Source organism: Python bivittatus, unplaced genomic scaffold (genome assembly GCF_059951505.1).
Source record: "Python bivittatus isolate LINGU-HERP-01145 unplaced genomic scaffold, Pbiv_v1 ctg000080_np1212, whole genome shotgun sequence".
Lineage (NCBI taxonomy): Eukaryota > Metazoa > Chordata > Lepidosauria > Squamata > Pythonidae > Python > Python bivittatus.
In genome coordinates, this window is record NW_028277035.1 from 70,743,670 (window position 1) to 70,761,667 (window position 17,998).

Genomic DNA, 17,998 nt, shown 5'->3' on the forward strand with positions numbered 1-17,998 from the left:
GGACCCTCCAAAGTTGGGAATCCCTGTGCTAAAACATCTTATCAATAAGATCTGCCTTTAAAATGAATGCATGTGCCTAGAAATTTAGTCCCGCTTATGTAACTTATCTTGATTATGCTTAATACTTATTTAATACTTATGTCTTGTTATGTTTAATACTTGTTCTTTTTGTCTGCTTTCATGACAAATTTATTATTAGGACTGGTTTTATGTTGCATTTTAATGAATTTTATCTCTGCTGTAAACCGCCCAGAGTCGTTTCAACAAAATGGGCAGTGACAAATTGGATAAATAAATAATTTTAACAAATCACACTTGTTTTTTCTTGCCTTAAAAGGTAATATAGACTTGCAATTCTAGCATATTGCAGTAGGTATAGTTGCATTTAGAAATGGCCAGTGCAGCAGTACCATACTTTTTAAATGTGTGGCAGAAATCTAATCAAAACAAGACAATTACATTACATTAATTATATGAGAAAGATAATCTTGTCTCACAACTTTAGTTGGGCTAGAGCTGAACTGAACACACCTATGTTGTGTGACTGTTTGATCAGAGTGGTATCAGTGTTTCTAGAACTGTACTGAAATTTTTATTTACTTAGAACATTGAAATATTGCCACTAATTAAAATCAGATTCTTTTAACATGTTTTAGTAAGTGGAAAAGATAGTGATTCAAGTGATACAGTCTAGAACCACTTATTTGACTTATTATTTTACAAGTAGATGGAATTTTTAAAATAAACCACAACTGAATATAGCCCACCATTTTTTTAATCTTAGTATTTAGCCCCCACATTAGCTTCGATTGCTATCTTTCTTGCAGATTTACAAAAGTATTCTGTAGTCTGACTTAATAATTTGGGGACAAGAGCATATTAACTGCATCCACTGAGCTATTTGTTGAAATGGTTCTCTAGAGATGGATCTAAACAATGTCATTAATTTTTCTGTCTTCTTGCTTGTTGTTCCATTAAGCCAAAGATCTTGTTTATGTCTGACATAAAATACACATGTCAAAAATACATGAAATTATGTAGGCTTCTGAATATGGCCAAGACCAGTTTATGAATATTGTACAAATTAGAAGCAACCTGTAGTGTTGGGTTGGTGTCACTGTTTGGGTGACTGTTGAATGTCTGAGGTGATCCAAAGTTGACCCTTTCCCCCAAGTACTTAGGTGTGGATGTCTCCAGCTCTGTTGTTTCATATAACCAGAAACCATTTCCTATGATTTTTGATAAGTTCCGTCTGTTTCAGCTTCAGAAAAACACATTGTGAAAAAATGTTGCATTTTATTGTGTTTTCAGAGCTGAATGTGCAATTTAAGAACATAGCTACTACATACGGTCTACAGTCTCCATTTTGAGGCAGACTTTGAATTGCAGATCTCACAGCTGCAATTCCTGGCCAGTCATTTGGACTTTCTTCTCCATCTCCTACTTTTTGTACCTCTGTTTTATCTGCCTAATGACACAAGTTTTCTGGACATGGGTTGTCGTGTTGATGTTTTATTACAGGCAGTTCACTGAGTTGGAGCAGTAAAATGAGGAATGTTTCACACAATATAATCAATTTATAAAATTGTTGGCTGATTATATTCTGAACTTTGATGGTATTGACATTGGTTATTTCTACATACAGTAAGAAAAGACAGGAGACATTTGCAGATTTAAGTGCCTCTGAAAGTGTCTCCTTCAATTTGCAGATGGTCCCTATTCCAGCTGGAGTGTTTACAATGGGAACTGATGAGCCAGTTATAAAACAAGATGGAGAAGGGCCTGGAAGGAGAGTCCACATTGGTCATTTTTTCATGGATCGCTATGAAGTCAGCAATGCAGAGTTTGAGAAGTTTGTGAATGCTACTGGCTATGTTACAGAGGTAAGTGAAGGAAATGGGTGTTTTTGCAAAGTAGTCCCAGGCAGCTCTTCATTTGGGAGTCTATATCCCCTAAAGATGAACTGTTTTGGAGCACTCTGCACAAAGGAAAGAGCCCACACAATGACATCTACGTAACTTACTGAAAGTTGGCCTGCTAAGGGGTGAACACTTTTTCTGGAGAGAAGATTCAAGATCTGTACAGAAGAAGAATACTATTGCCCCATCCAACAAAAGGAGGAGCAATAAAGAGAGCCCTAGCTGCTTATTGGTAGCTGCGTCTTCTAGGAGCTTATTGAACAGTGTACAAGCTTGTGAAGCAGGAGGTACAAGTTCAAGCACCACCACTGCTTGTTAGAGGACAGTGGCAGATATGAGTTGGACACATCAGAAAGGATATCCTCCTCCATCTGTCCTATCCTCAGCCCACCATTATAGAGCTATAGGAGGAATAGCTGGGGAACAGCTCATATTGTATATGAGGGATGACAATTTGGTTCAGATTCAGGATACAGTCTCAAACTAGGATGATAGAAGATCCGATAAAGTGTGCTGTGTGGATCAAACACATGTTTTGGTCCATTTATCCCTCAATTCTTCTCCTTCATCCAGGGCCAGTAGGTCAGCCCTGGTAAGCAGCAGGCCTTATTGTCTTAGCACCTGCTACATAATTTTGTCAGAAAAAGTAGATGTGGAAATGTTTTACCAGTGTCTGTCAAGATGTCAGCTTCTTTCCTGTTCAGTCAGCACTGCAATGTTCCAGCTTAATGATTTGCCTTCCCCAGTGCATACTCCTCTAGTTGACTTAGACTATAGCTCCCATTATCTACAACCAGTACAGTCAATAGTTGTGCTGACTGTAGGTTTTATTTTTTTAACTCTGGAGGTATGAGAGGGTGATACAATCCATCAGTTTTCCATGAGACAACTGAAAGAGCTATCAAAAAAGCAGTAATAAGGATGCCTTTTTTCTGAGCTTTCTATTTATTGAATCTTTAATTTGCCCAATCATGAGAGTTCTCTGGGCATATTACAAGGTGATTTAAAACTGTAAAAACACTAAAGTAAAATATTTATTCTTTCTTTTACAATATTTGTAATCCCCCCTATTTGTAGTGAACTGTAGGTGGGGAACGACAAATCATCTGCAAAAACTGAAAAAAATTAATGTAAAGTAATATTATTAAAATCCATTAATAACTATCATAGGTGCCCTTAAAACAAAACTAATCTGTTCTAAGAGCTGGACACACACTGGATCAAAGCTGCTTTAGCTTGTTTACAAAATGTTAACTGAGTCAAGATCATCTGTACTTCTGGAAGAAGAGTATTCCATGAAATGGGGACCGACAATGAGAAGGCCCATCACTTGTTCTATGGACCTCATAAGAAAGGGGAGCTACAAAAGACTCTCTCTTGATGACTAAACTAGATGGTCAGGTTTAATTCTGGCAATGTGTTGCATATTATAGATCCCAGAGCTCAGTCATATAAGACTTTAAAAGTAATAACCAGCACTTTGAATTGAGCCTGGGAACTTACTGACAACCAATGCAGCACCTTCAAAATGTGAATTGGGGTTGTTCCATCAATGGTTTAGCTGCTGCATTTTGTATCAACCCCACACAGAGTGTGTCATAGTGCAACAGGATTACTATCACCAGAACATATTGCCCTAAATAGGGTTGCAGTTGGCACATCCTTTGGAACTGGGGGAAGGCTCCCCTGGCCATGGTTTCCATCTGCTGTTTAAGTAAGAGCTGAGAATGCAGGAGAACCCCAAGTCACAAACCAACTCCTTTGGGGGAACCAATGTTATTAAGTTGCCTTGATGTCTATTAATAGTTAGCAGCTCTGATTTGGCAGGATTTAATCTGGGCTTGTTTTTTACCCATCCATATCCTTGCAGTCTCCAGGTACCAGTACAGAACTTCAGAACTTTATTGTTTATTAAAAGCATTAATAAAGAGGAAAAAATAGAGAACATTAATAAAGAGCTCAGGAAAGGATATGAAGATAAGGATATGTAAACACCAGTGTGCCATATAATGTGAGCTCTTAAAATCAAAATTAACTAGGGACCAAGTTCTAGAATGAATTAGATAAATCCAAATTTGTGATTGCAGCATTTTTATACTACTGCAGTATAGCATTCAGCTTTGCTAATCTGTAAAAGGGCTCTGACAAATCACTCTTCCAATCTGCCTCTTAAGATGTTACCAAATGCTGTCCACAAGGTTTTCAGCAGCCAGGAGGAACCAACAGAGAATGAAGATTTCTCAGGAGGCAGGATCCTGAAGAAAAAAACAGGATTATTACAAGTCCAAATATGATGGGCTACTGTGCCTGACATCCCAAACCATGTGGTGGGATGGCAACTAAAATCAAATACACCTGGAAGGTAAACACCTGAGAATGTTGGCATTTAGGATACACATCAGTCAAAAATAGTTATAATATTGATTCACTTGCCTACAGTATTTAATACCAAAGGTTGTCCCAATGTGTTTTTTTAAACTCAGTATTGAATGTTGGATACTGTTAAATTATTTGGAGAGTATAATGAAGTAAAAAGAGGCTTCTAAACTTGACTTAATTTTTAAGAAGCTTTCTTAAATAGTTTTCAAAGAGTGGATTTGGATTTGGTGATCAATAGAAATCAGCATCTAATGTATTTGTGGCTAAAGGAATTTACTTAACTTGCATGTGCTGCTAGGTTTTATAACAGAAAGACTGCTGGGTGAATTCCTTAAGTTTCAGCTGAGCAATACTCATCTTGGTTCATACATCCCATTAACCCATCATAAGCTCTGTTTTGTTTAGGCTTAGCATATTTGTAATACGTGGCTTATGGGTTAATACAGTGAGGGAATGCAGCCATTGTGGCTTGTTGAGCAAATGCATTGTGATTTTAGTACAATGTCTGACTGAGCAGTGTGTGTGCTACCTGTACCAGAGTGGTCTAAGAGCAGAGGAATTCAATGCTATGTACATTTCAGGACAGAACGGAAGTTGGTGATGCTTACATCTCAGTAAACTTGCAAGGATTATGCTGCAATTATGTCTGACAATAGCATACACAATGAGAATTCAAAATTCCTAATGCAGGTGCATTGAATTTCTTTCTGTTATATGTTGCAGTAAGATAATGCAACACAGATAGACACATCAGAAGAGTATTGCCAAACAAAAAGTAGGCAGTTCCAGAGAAGTGGATAAATCTGAAAATACCACTGTTTCTAGCAATGTGAAAGACATCATTAACCTATTTATGGGTATGTTTATTTCAAATGAATATGCTTATTACTTATCTATTCCCTGCATCCTCTGCCATTGCAGTATGTGGATAGAACAGATTTAAAAGTCAATTGCTGACAAGTCAGACATTTTTGCTTTTACTGGGGGAAAAAACACTTCTGAAATTATCTATCATTTTTATTAGTTCAGAACACATATGACAACTTGAAAACACAGTACACAGAACACATTGTATATTTAGATTTGAAAAATCACAGTTTATGTCACCACTAAGGACATACTTCTAAAAGTAATTCTGAGCTACCAGTTTGCTTCTAAAATGAAACTGATGAAAAAAGGGAATTTGAGTAAGAAACAGGTTAACCTCCTCTCTCTATCTTTTGTTTCCACCATCAAACACTCCCCCAAGTCACTGAACTGTTTTTGCACACATTTGACTGCTTTGTCATTTCAACATGTGGCAGATGATCTACACTTTAAATTATCCTGCTGTTACTAGAAACTTTTACTTCAGCCCCCTCAGAAGTTTATCTCTGTGGAAGTTTTGAGTAAAATTCCAAACAGAATCAAAAAGAGTTTTTTTTTTAAGGTTCTGTTAAAATAACACTGCCTTCTTCCCTAAAACTGATACAATCTCACTAGCCTGGTTGTGTGGGACAAAGGTATGGGATGGGCACTATTATGTTGATAACCTAGCAATAAGCAGCATTACAGAGTTGATTGGAAGAAATGATGTAGAAAATGGGAATTGTAGTTCAGAATTTTGAAACCACAAATTCCCTGTCCCTGCTGTAATTTCAAACACATAAAGTTATCATGCCATTGGATCATCTGGTCTTACATTATCTGACATCTCTTGCAGTACATAGTTTCTCAAGTTTGAGGACAAAGCAGCTTCCCAATTTAGTTATTTTAGATCTTTTGTCTCAAAGTATGGCAGAAATAGATTCTCCTGGCATGCAAGCATGAAGCTCCCACTGACCTTTGCTCTATCTTCCAAAAATGTACATTACTAATAATGCAATTAATTCTGATTGCTTTATCATGTGTGTTTATAATATGGCTTTAAGCACATTATCTTGGTGCTGCTTCGTTTGAAGTACAATTATTAGTTAACTCAAGTGATGAAAAAACAAGAAGCAAATGCAAAAGTTGACATGATAGAAATATGTATACATCTCTAGGTTTTCAAATCCCATTTTAGTGAAAAGCTGATTGAATCATGCTGCTTCCCATTCAGCCTCTCCTCCCAAATTATGCCAGCTTGAATTATTAAATAATAAATATGTTCAGGGATAAGAAAAGTGCATATATTTCATAAGTTTTCTTTCTTTCATACATTGGAATTTGATCCAGTTAGCAGATGTGGCAGTGGAAATGTTTACAGACGTTCTAACAGCCATTATCTGTTTCTCTTGTAAGAGTCTGTATTTCAGCTCTGTGAAGAGCCATGTCTTTGAATAAAGTAATGTTTTTTATCCCAAGTGAGCCTGCTGTAACATTATAGCCAATGGCTATCCTGGTTGGGGATGATAGAAAGTGTACTATTTGAAGCATAATCTGTTGGGAAATACTGTGTATTGTTTCCTTTTGCAGTAACTATAAATTGCTATTGGAAAAGTAATTGCAATTTAATTACCTGATTTGATTTTTCCTTCCTTCCTTCCTTCCTTCCTTCCTTCCTTCCTTCCTTCCTTCCTTCCTTCCTTCCTTCCTTCCTTCCTTCCTTCCTTCCTTCCTTCCTTCCTTCCTTCCTTCCTCCCTTCCTTCCTTCCTTCCTTCCTTCCTTCCTTCCTTCCTCAGGCAGAAAAATTTGGTGATTCCTTTGTATTTGAAGGCATGTTGAGTGAAGAAGTAAAGAATGGAATTCATCAAGCTGTGAGTCGTATGCTAATGTGTTTTGTACCTATTAATTCAAAGTTGTGAACAACTGTTGTAGCCCCCAGAATATATTTGGCTTTTAAAACCCATCACCACACTATGTGAGACCTCCAATAGCAAGCTTTGAATTAATTTTGCGGACAGTGTTAGTGTTGTGAAATTGTGTGTTCTAAGAGAAGATACAAATGTAAGACCTCAGAAATAAACAGGGTGACTTTTTGTCCTTTTTTGGGAAGTTGTGATGGTCCATGTGATCTGCAATCACTACAAAGCTGTACTCTTCTTTATAAACAGAAAGTGTTGTCATCTTTGTTTGACAGTCTTTACAGACTGAATGTTCAGAGGTCATGGGTATGTGTGCCCACAGTACTAGTGCTGGGTTACATCCAGAGATGTGCAGTTAGAACAAGGTCTGCTGTGACAACAAAGTCTGTTCTGTACATTCATGTTGACTCCTAATTCCTCCCTTTCCCTCCTTACCCAGCCTTAAACCTGCTATGTTTAATTGTAACAATTGCTTACTAAAATATGGTAATAATCAGCTGAGAAATGGCGTGGGAGCTGACTCACAAAAAGCCTTCAGAGGACCCATATTTGAAAAGACATTGCAAGGTTGTGTGAAACCCTGTCTTGATATATATCTTGTTCAAAAGGGAGTATAACATATGCAAACAGAAACACACATCTGGATTTTACTTGTTTTGGTTGTGTAAAACTCTTGTGCAGTATCCAAAAATGGTCCTCCTCCTCCTGCAAGCATTTTGTAAGAATGTAAAACAATGGACACATCCCAAATCAGTAAGTCTTTTTCCTGTTTCACAGTGACTGCACTTGCTTTCATCCGTTCCTTTAATACTTTCATCCGTTCCTTTAACACTTCCAAAATTAAAAGTGTAACAAAATATATATGTGTACCACCTTGAGTGCCTAGAGAAAACAGCAAAATGTAATATAAAAATTAAACAAAAGGACAAAAGAGAAATACAAAATGTGTATGTGCGTGCAAATCCTTTTTTTCCATAATGGTATGTCCTCATATTCTAATAAATTTTTCCAAAGTTTTAGAAGGTTTAATTGTGAATTCCAACCACCTAAGTGCTAAATGAAACATTTTACACAGCCAGTCTAGAAGAATTCTTGAACTAAGTGCTAACTGCTAATCATTTAGCTATTAGCTGTGGTCTTAAGAGAGCCCACTTGATATCATCATTGTAGGAATTAACTAAACTGTTGTTGAGAAGGAATTTGTCTAGTAGATATGGCATGTTTCTTTTTACTTAGGAAAAAGATCTTATATTACATTCTTGCATTTGTGTGGTTAAAAACAATTGTTTTCATATTAAATACTTACTTATGCAGCCTTACTCTCATACGTGAATATTCATTTTTAAAAGGTAGGAATGATTGTACTGTTGTTTTTATTCTGATAATAGATATCATGTTCTTTCTAAGTATATGCATTGGGATTTATGGGAAGTAAAAACACCACAGACATCCTTGAAGAATGAAACATCTACAAATATGGTATGCAGGAACAGACCTTAATTCTAAAAAATAAAAACGATCCTTTCAGAGATGATGGTTACAAGTGTGTATATGTATATATGTATTTTATACACACACACATAATAAATCTGAAAGCAGCAGGATTCAAAAGTCAGTTTTTTGTAGGTTTGAGTGTCTTTAAAAACTGGATTAATTTGCATCAGGGAGGCCTCCTGCTTCCATTCACACCTTAGAACAAATGTGCTATGCATCTTCTGGTAATGTCAACATCATTGGATAACCTCCTGAGCTATTTCAGAAAATCAGGAGTTAGCCCCTGAAAATCAATTAGATCTTCAGAAGTCAATTTTAACTCGGAGGGGACTTAATTTTTCTTTTTAGCTGTGAAATAAAATATATTCAATAGGGCAGTAACGTATTAACTTTACTGAAAACATATGTTGGAAGCCACTTGTGGGTTTTCAGCTGCATTTTGGCAGACTGTTGGAAGAAGGCTCCAGGTGATTTAGTATTCTGGCAGATAATTAGTTTAAATTTCACTGGAGTGCTTTATCTTAACATGTTCCTTTTGTGTGCTCAAATACAAAAGTTATGCATGGGAGTAAAAATAACACACACTAAAGCACTGTGTGGGGCTTTTCAGAGGAATTATATCCTGCAGCCTGTACTCTTTCTTGAAGAAATATAATTTTTGAATAAAAAGAAAAGGGATGAAACTTGAAAACTCTCTTGAGCCACAGTTTAGAAACTGATGGGGTGTTTGGCTATGACATGATATATATGGCAAAACATAATTCTTGCTTTGTCTTCTAAAAAACTGTTCTTGTTTCTACTGTTGATATTGTGTGAAGTTATACACCTTGTCTATGGAAGACAGTACAAATTGGTTTATTTTAAATTCAGCCATGTGATTGGAGGAAATGGTGATCTACTTTAGAACTGACCAATTCCTTTCACATACTATATTGAGTTCTTCATGTTCCAATTTATTCAAGCATTTCTGGGAATTTCAGTGCTCAGAAACCTGAAAAACAGTGTTAAATATCTTTCTAGATGTACTTTAGAATTAAACCTATAAGAAGTCAACAGTACTATAGGAAATCCAATCTAGGTATAGGAGAGCATTTGTGCAAATGAACTTGCATAAGTTAATAATAACTTATTAATTAATTAATAATTTGCATAAGTTAATAATATAGGGCAGGGATGAGTAATGTATAGACTGCAACTTCCCATCACCCAGTTTGGACCCTGTAGTAAGACTGATGCCAGCCCTTTGAGGCTGACCAGAACAGGAAACAGGCTCCATAGGAAGACTAGAACTATACTTTATTAAGAAAGACTATTGTAATAGAATCTTGCAAACCCTTCCCTCCCTCTTAGGTGTCATGCATTTAGACATTCACACATGCTGTCCTGCTTAGTAACAGTCACACTTCTCTCACTACCCGTAGGGAGACGTGTGCCACACTTCCTCTGCTTGCTATCCAAATCCACAGGGTCATGGGATTACTCCTAGCCTGTGGCTGTGGGAAGCTGGAACAGGTGTGACACACAGTCCTGTCTGCAGTGGGAACTGATAAGAGAACAAGCATTCAAGCGCTCAATGGGAACAGGTTCTTTTAGCATAAGGAAACACAAAAATTCTCTAAGTAGAAACAAAGTTTATTAAGAAAGCTAAATAGAGCTCCATACCTTCAGATAATATTCATCTCACACACACAAGCCAACAAACCCTCTACACCAGGTTGATCAGGCAATGGTAAGGGGGAATGAGAACAATCAGATCTGGAAGCAGAATAAAGCACTTGGACACAGGAGGGAGTATGATGGACGCAAGAAGGACAGATGGAAGATGAAACACTTGCTGTCTCTCCAGATGGAACTGATGGAACCTTGACCCCCTCAGAGTTTTGGCTTTTATACAGTCCGTATTGGTGGGCAGATTTCTGCTGTTGGCTCACAGCCAGCAATCCTAAGTAATATTGTCTTGGCAACCTTGGGACTCTGCCCAGAAATTCTGTGATGTTACATTAGTCTTCTCTGAATACGTTGTTTCAGCGTCACTGATGAAGCCCTTCCTCCCCATCTTTGTGCTTATGCCACAGTCATTTTCAAACTAAATGTTTATTGCATAGGGAGGAGCCAGTCTGAGTCTCTTCCTAACATTTTCCTTGTTTCCTGGGCTCAAAGCATATTTTTGCACACGTTGTTGGACAATCTCTGAATAGTTTCCCCAAGGTAATCTCCGTGGCTCCTTATATATAGGTCAATGCCAGCACCTGAAAGTGTACCCAGAAACAAATCAGCAACCAATGTAGAGCCCACAGAACTGATTTCTGTGCAAACAAGACCTGAAAGTCAGTGTGTATGTGAGCCATTGCATTCTGGACTAGTTGCAGTTCTTGAGTAGTCTCTCAGGGCAGCCCCATGTAAAGTGCATTGCAGTAGTCCAACTGGGTGGTAATGGGGGCCTGAATTGCTGTAGCTAGATTCTTCTTCACCAGGTAAATTTGCAATTGGTGCAGCAGCTGAAGCTGGACCAAGGACCCCCTAGCCACAGCCTCCATTTGCTGTTCAAGTAGGAGCTGTAAGTCTGGAAGAAAACTCAGTTTGCAGACCTACTCCTTTATAAGTAGTGCTTGCCCATTCAGAGATAAAACTGGTGCTGACAGAGACCCTGATGTACAGACAGCAACTCCACCTTACTTAGGTTGTTCTTTGGTCTAGTCTCCCCCATCCAGGCCCTTATAGCCTCCAGGCACTGAGTCAGGATGTTGGCAACATCTCCTGTATAATCTGGGGTGGAAACTGATGATATCACATCCCAAACCATCAGATGACCTCTCCCAGCAGTTTCAGTTCAAAGTTGAGTACAAATTTTAGCCATTTGTACTTAATTATTTGATAGATGATGGGGATGAATATACCACCCTTTCTTCCATATAGTAGGCTCATAATAAAAGGAGGGCCCTGTGAGGTTGAATAATGTATATAGCCTGCAGCAAAAATAAGGATGTGTGGAATATGTGTATGCAGAGAAAAAGATAGTTGCAAAGAATGTTGTGGAAGAGACAAGGAATTGTTAACATTAAAATAAGTAGAGAAAATGCAGGCTTATTTTAACAGAAATAACATGTTTTGGAAATGAGTGAAGAGAACTAAACAAGGTGCCTCCAGCTGAGTGAATGGGACTAAAAATAAAAGTAATGAATTTATTTGCAATGAAACTGAAGTGAGGGAATGATGGAAGGAGTATGGATGGAAGGATTTCATCATTTGTGTCAGAATGATGTTGATATTTTGAAGAGTGAAACTTCTTGTTCCTTAATTTCTTTTTAATGGTCAAGAAAAAAAAATAAAGACATTATAAACATTGGGAGAATTATAAAGCGGTGCGTGTAGATCATGGAACTGGGTGAAGAGGAAGGGGAAGATCAAGAAAATGAATGAGATCCTGAAAGAGGGAAAGCTGAGAATCTAGAAGAAAAGACACTCTATGAAGAAGCAGTGTATGGACAGAGTGGCATAAAAAGTTATGGAGATGCATGCTGGTATGAACTACTTTTATCTATCTTACCCTTTTCTTACCTTATGCCTTTCATTTTTTTAGATTGCTATTTCTTACTCCTTTTCCGTGCCCTGGGAATTGTTGTTTAACCTGAATGGGAATAGTGTGATGGGTATGTATGGGCATGTATGGAATAAGAGCCGTACATAAGAGGTTATAATGATGGTTAGATGTGCTGCATTACAATGGCTAGGAAAGGGATTGGTTACAAAAGGTAGGAAAGGGACTTACAATGGCTAGGGCAGGGGAGAAATGTGTGCCTTTGTTCAAAGATTTGCCCTGCATTCTGTTACTGTATCCCTTCAAAGGAATTATGATGCTTGTCTTACAGAAAGAAAAGATTGAAAAGAATAGCTAAAAGACTTATGGACATGCCTGAAACTATAAAGACACTTTATTGAAGTGAAATAACAAATACACATAAAAACTTTGCAGTGAACATTTGGAGACTGTGAGTGATGATCTCTCCTGTAGGATGTTATGCAGGAAAAACACATCCTTTCCCCCCCCCCCAAACTTTTTGTGTATCTGGGTTCTGCTTTACTACTGTGAGTCAAATGTCAATTCTTAAAGCAGCTACTTGGGGTATTATGATCCTTGGCTGAACTGGGAAGTTGGGACTGGCACATGGCCCAAATTGTTGAGCTCTGCTCTTCCTTTCAAAGATTTCCCCTATTTGGTTAGAGTAATTTTTAGAGGACTTTCTTTTGCCTTGTTTTTCAGTATGTATTATTAGGACATCTTGGCATGCAGAACATCATCTGGGTAGGCATGGAAAAATGATATTATTCTGATTATTTTGGCCAGCAGCCTAGCAATGCAGGGACTTGCTTTCCTTGTAGCTTAACATTCTAAAACTTATTAAATAGCTTAGCCAAATGTGTTTCCTCTTGTATATGTAGGCTGTAAAATATAAAAGGAAATCTGGAAAAATAATATTTGCTTCTTTTCTTTGTTTTTAAAAAAGCTTTAATGTGTTAAATCAAAAATGGTATTGATGGTAGCTTTTAAAGTTAGAAGCCTTTAGTTATATGTTGTTCTTGACCTGCCCCCTTCAAGCTATATATAAAAGCCAACAAACCAGAGGACTGATTTCTTTAGCATCACATTCAGGCATTACAGAGAAGGCTTTTGACACCATCTAAGGGTTTATTAAGGATGAAACCTGAAAGATTGATTTACACATCAGGATCTTAGTGGGGGAGCTCAGTCCAAGCACACATGGCCAAGGTCAAAAACCATGCAAAATTAATTTTGTTTGGCACTGGACTAATCCATGGTAGAGTTTTAGAATCTAAGAATATTGAGAATTTAAGATCAAAGCAAAGCTCGTGTGAGACAACACTTTTCTTCAGGAGTAATGAGTTATGACACCATTATTCTACACTATGAAGCATTGCCTCTTAAGCTTACTTAATTTTTGAAAATCCCTCCCAGCACAGAAAATAGTTTGGTTTCCACACCCTTTGTACTCCTGCTTCTTCTAAGTTTTTACTTCTCTTGCACAGCCCTTTCTGTGCTACTTTATCATGGAACTCAACACAGCCTTTTCATTTCAGTGCACTGCCCTTATGCATCATATGAACTTCCATGTTGGGATAAATGTCAACTACCTACTAATTTTACATTCCCAGAAATCATTTGGTTGGTTCCTGTGGGAGACAGGACACTGGTCTATAAGGCCCACCTATAGCTATAGTCATGGCAAGTAAGCTATATTGCCCTGCTTTCATACATCATCACCTGCAGATTTAGCAATACAGTATGTTCATTCAACTTTCTGTCTCTCTGACCCTTTGTTTCCTATCCCAGGAATTGGTTAAGAAATACGCTTCCATCTAGCCAGTTGGGAGATAGATTGCATTTCTTTATTAAGGTTGTTGATGCTCTCCTTGTCCTCTTCCACAAACATCTCTTCTTCCTCTCCTGGATCTTCCTATGCAGCTTCAGCTGCTTTTCTCATAGTTGTTATTTCAATTCACAAGGATAGCATGTGTGCATAGTTCATGTGCCCCTATATTTATATTGAACAGCCCATTTTTTATGGTGGACAGTTGTCAAAAAATGCAGGGATTCTCATGTCTGAATTTGAATCATGAATCCCAGGAGTGCCTTGGTATCGTTCTACAGATTTCAGTAATAGTGCTGTCTTAGCTGGGCTTGTAGTCACTCTCTGATTCTATGTAATATTTGCCCCCCTGTATTGGGAGTGTGGTTGGGAAGCATGAACTGGCGTGGGAAATAAATCATAATGGCACTGTCCCTGATTAGCGTGTTTTGGATCTATTTCCATAGATATGGTCAATGTTTTTTATGCAGGATTTTTTTTTAAAAAAAATCTAAATTATGTACTCCCCTTCTCACTGAGTTATGATGCACCATTTGAGGCACAGTATGTTTCACTACACACACACACACACACACACACTAATTCATGTTGCCAGGTTATATAGAAGCTGAGCTTGACACCTGCCCAGTGACTCTTTCTTCTTTGTCTTGAACCTTGAACGCTTTGGCACCGTTTGCGTGTGGGATGCTTGTACAGGCAGCAGATGATTTTCAGTGGAAATCCAATGCAGTTGCCATGGCGGCGAAGTGCTGAACAGAAGTAGGTCATTTCAGTGTGATTTTGAATGTGCTTCGGAAAGCCTAGCTGGGGAAAACTGCAGGAAAGTGAACACCTAAGATACTTCCCTTTCAGCCTGTCTTTATGACTTCATCTTTCTGATTTGGAATTTTCCCACTGTTGAATCAGGAAAAAGGGCGATCATGGCAACCTGCTTTAAAGTCCTTCTTTAAGTTTCCACTCTTCTAGTGGTATCACCCATCTAGCTGGCTGAAGGAGGAAGTTTTGCTCCTCAACCAAGGAAAGATGTACACTCTGGAAAAATGTTTGCAGCATAAAATGTTTTGGATAATCATTTGCTATAGGCAATTCTGCCCCTCACCTTTCCTTTCATCATTTTTCTCCCCACCCCCAACCATTTAAATATATAGAGATGAAGATATATATAGTTATAGATATGAAAATATATACATACAGAATACTCTTTTATCTGGTCTATAGTCCACACATATTGTTGAATCTTCCATAAAAGTTTATGCAATAATATATTTGTTAGTCTTCAAGATTTTACAAGTCTGTTGTTTTTATTTTTGTCATGTAATACTGAATACAGTAACATCAGCAAAGGCATGTAATAGGATTAGTTTCAATTCAGTTAACTGAGTGTTAAATTGAAAAACTTGGGAAAGAGCCTGGAATTTTCTAATAAATGGAAAACATAGAAGATGGAATTAGCTTTTACACTTTCAAAGATGACAAAATAATGTGTTTTAATAGTTTTCCTTTATAGAAGATATATTTAGCATTAAAACATTTAGTCTCATTAAATTAACTTTATTTTCAATATGAGTTAACAGGTCAGAGAATCAGAAGTCAGAGTGAGAAGATTTAGGGGAGGGCTTACTCCTTTGTTCCCTGGATTACCCCTGGATTTCACCACATAATCCTGTATAAATTTTCTTGAAAGTAAGTTCCACTGAAGCTCAGTGAGGCTTACTTCCAAGTAAGAACTCATGCATTTTCTACATACCATTTGGCAATAAATCAAAGTAGGATCTTTCATTTACCAAACAAACTAAATAGAATTGGCTATCCATAATTAAGTGGAATGCTGGGTAAAAAGAGAAGGAAGGAACTGTATATATGTGTACATGTGCATGCCTGCCTGCTCACTCCAGATTTTATTGAGAAAAAAACAGAGTTGGGAGAAGATTTAAGTACAATCAATTCTTAAATGTTTCTCTTTTCAGTTTTCAACTGCTAGCTGGTCCAGGTATTTTTCTGAGTTAAGTGTAATGAGCAAAAACAAAGTTCCCTTTGAAAAGACATTTTCAACTTGGAGGCATATGTCAATTAACCAAAAAGAACTAAAAGTATTTTCATGATTTTGTAAACAACTAGCTCAGCTTCACAACAAATATGCCACACTGATATTCATTACTTTGTTAATGCAGTACCATAACAACCTTCAATTAGGCTAATATGATAAGGGTAGAACAGCTCATGACATTTATAAACTCACTTTTTTGCTGGGCAAAGGCACAAAAAACTCTGCCTTGTATCTTATTTATAATAAAGCCTTAGATTTAAATTATACTTTTGAAATGAGCAAAATTCTATAAACAGTAACAAAGAATAAATACATTGTTCACCTGAGGACATTATGTGTCTGTTATTCTCATGTTCTAGATAGAGAATGGGTGCAGTGAAAGCAAGAGAATAAAATCATCTCAAATATCATGAGTGAGGTTCAGTTATTTAACTGACAAACATGACGATAGAGCAAACCTGGATTTAGAGAATTCTCTGGAAGTGCGGAGAAACCTGTCTGTCTGACTACTAGTAGGTATATAACCTAACTGTTGCAAACACATTTGCTGTGTTTGTAATTTTATGTCAGATGTTTTAGGTACTCATCTGAAAGCGTCATATGGTCATGGCCTTCAGCTCCAAGACTGATGGTATAGGATTAGAGCAAACAGTTTCAGGCCCTAACTTATTGTTGCAATCAAGTGGGAGAAATTCACATTTCATATTTATAATTTTCTGTCCACCAGTAATTTCTGTCAATACAAACATATGCTAAGAATGTAAAGCGTGGCCTTCAAATACAGCGACACTTAAAAGTTTGTAAACCCATTTGAATTTTCAATATGGAGGCACCACTGTAACTTTAAAATAATAAAGGTGTTAAAACACAGAGTCTAGATTAATCGAAGAAGGGAATATGCTATGCTTATTAGTCCAATATTTACAGCAGTATGTCCGTTTTTGTTCTGTTCCAATGCATTGTATAGAATACTCTGTTATCTGTTCCCTCATACTTAAGAGTTCTTTGTATTGAGAATCATTGTTGGTTTTGACATATCAGCATAAGCAAGTCTTTGCTGATTGGTCACCCTGGTCACTTTATTAAATATTTAGCTGTAAGACAAACCTGTTATCCTTGCTAGCTCTGCTCTCTCCAGGATTACAACCTATTTTGGATTGTAGATAGTCTAGTGATTTGTATGGTAGCATCCATAACTTCTGCCATAAAGTTTTAAGCATGGAGTTTCCAGTCAGTCTGTAACTTATCTGCTGTATAATAAATTACCCAAAGTGGTTCAGCAGATGAATTTTATAGCCCTTAATTATTTTAGTTCAACCGTTCAGTTATATTACATCCTGCTTTTATAAAACAAATCAAAATAGCTCTCAGCAATAAAATGTACATACTGTACAATTAAATGAAATCCACTTAACATATTTAACAAATGGGAAAGTACCAACACCATAAAAGCAAAAAAAGAGGAAAAAAACACCTTGAGATCAATAGTAATAACAGTTTATAAAATCCCCCAAAGCAAAGTGAACATGTGGGTGAGACATCTTCACAGAGTAATAATGGAAAATGAAATATATTTTAGGCCTATTGGAAGAACCAGATGTTGCAAATTACCTAAAATTATCTTGTGGCTTGCAAAACTCTCAACTCTCTGTCTACCGCAGAGCAGGTACTATAGTAAAAAGGCCCTATTCTTTGTTGCTTCTTGCCTAACTTCAAATGGCCAAGGAATCCAGAGAAGATTAATGGGACCAGTGGGAGATAGACAGTTCAGACAATCATCCCACCAGTTTAATTTGTCTCCCATGTGTTTGTGGAAGGTATGTTTCAAATGCTACGTTTTGTGAACCTTTCCACCTCCATTTCTCTCCTCTTTCACCTTTTAGAATAGGTTGTACTTTTTATTATGTAATTTTTTTATTTGCTTAATGGAAGAGCAAGGTACTTATGTGAAAAACCATGGAAGTAAAAACACTAACATTTTAAGGGAAGCTTGATAATGTCCTAAT

The 17,998-nt window shown here is 37.1% G+C and overlaps 1 protein-coding gene across 1 annotated transcript in view; it reads left to right on the forward strand.

The window, feature by feature from the left end:
* Positions 1-17,998, forward strand: part of SUMF1 (sulfatase modifying factor 1) — a 64,786-nt gene that overhangs the window by 14,670 nt on the left and 32,118 nt on the right. Inside the window, exons 2-3 of the mRNA XM_088134327.1 lie at positions 1,710-1,883; positions 6,942-7,016. Coding sequence (XP_087990453.1) covers positions 1,710-1,883; positions 6,942-7,016 — 249 coding nt within the window. The remainder of the gene's footprint in view (positions 1-1,709; positions 1,884-6,941; positions 7,017-17,998) is intronic.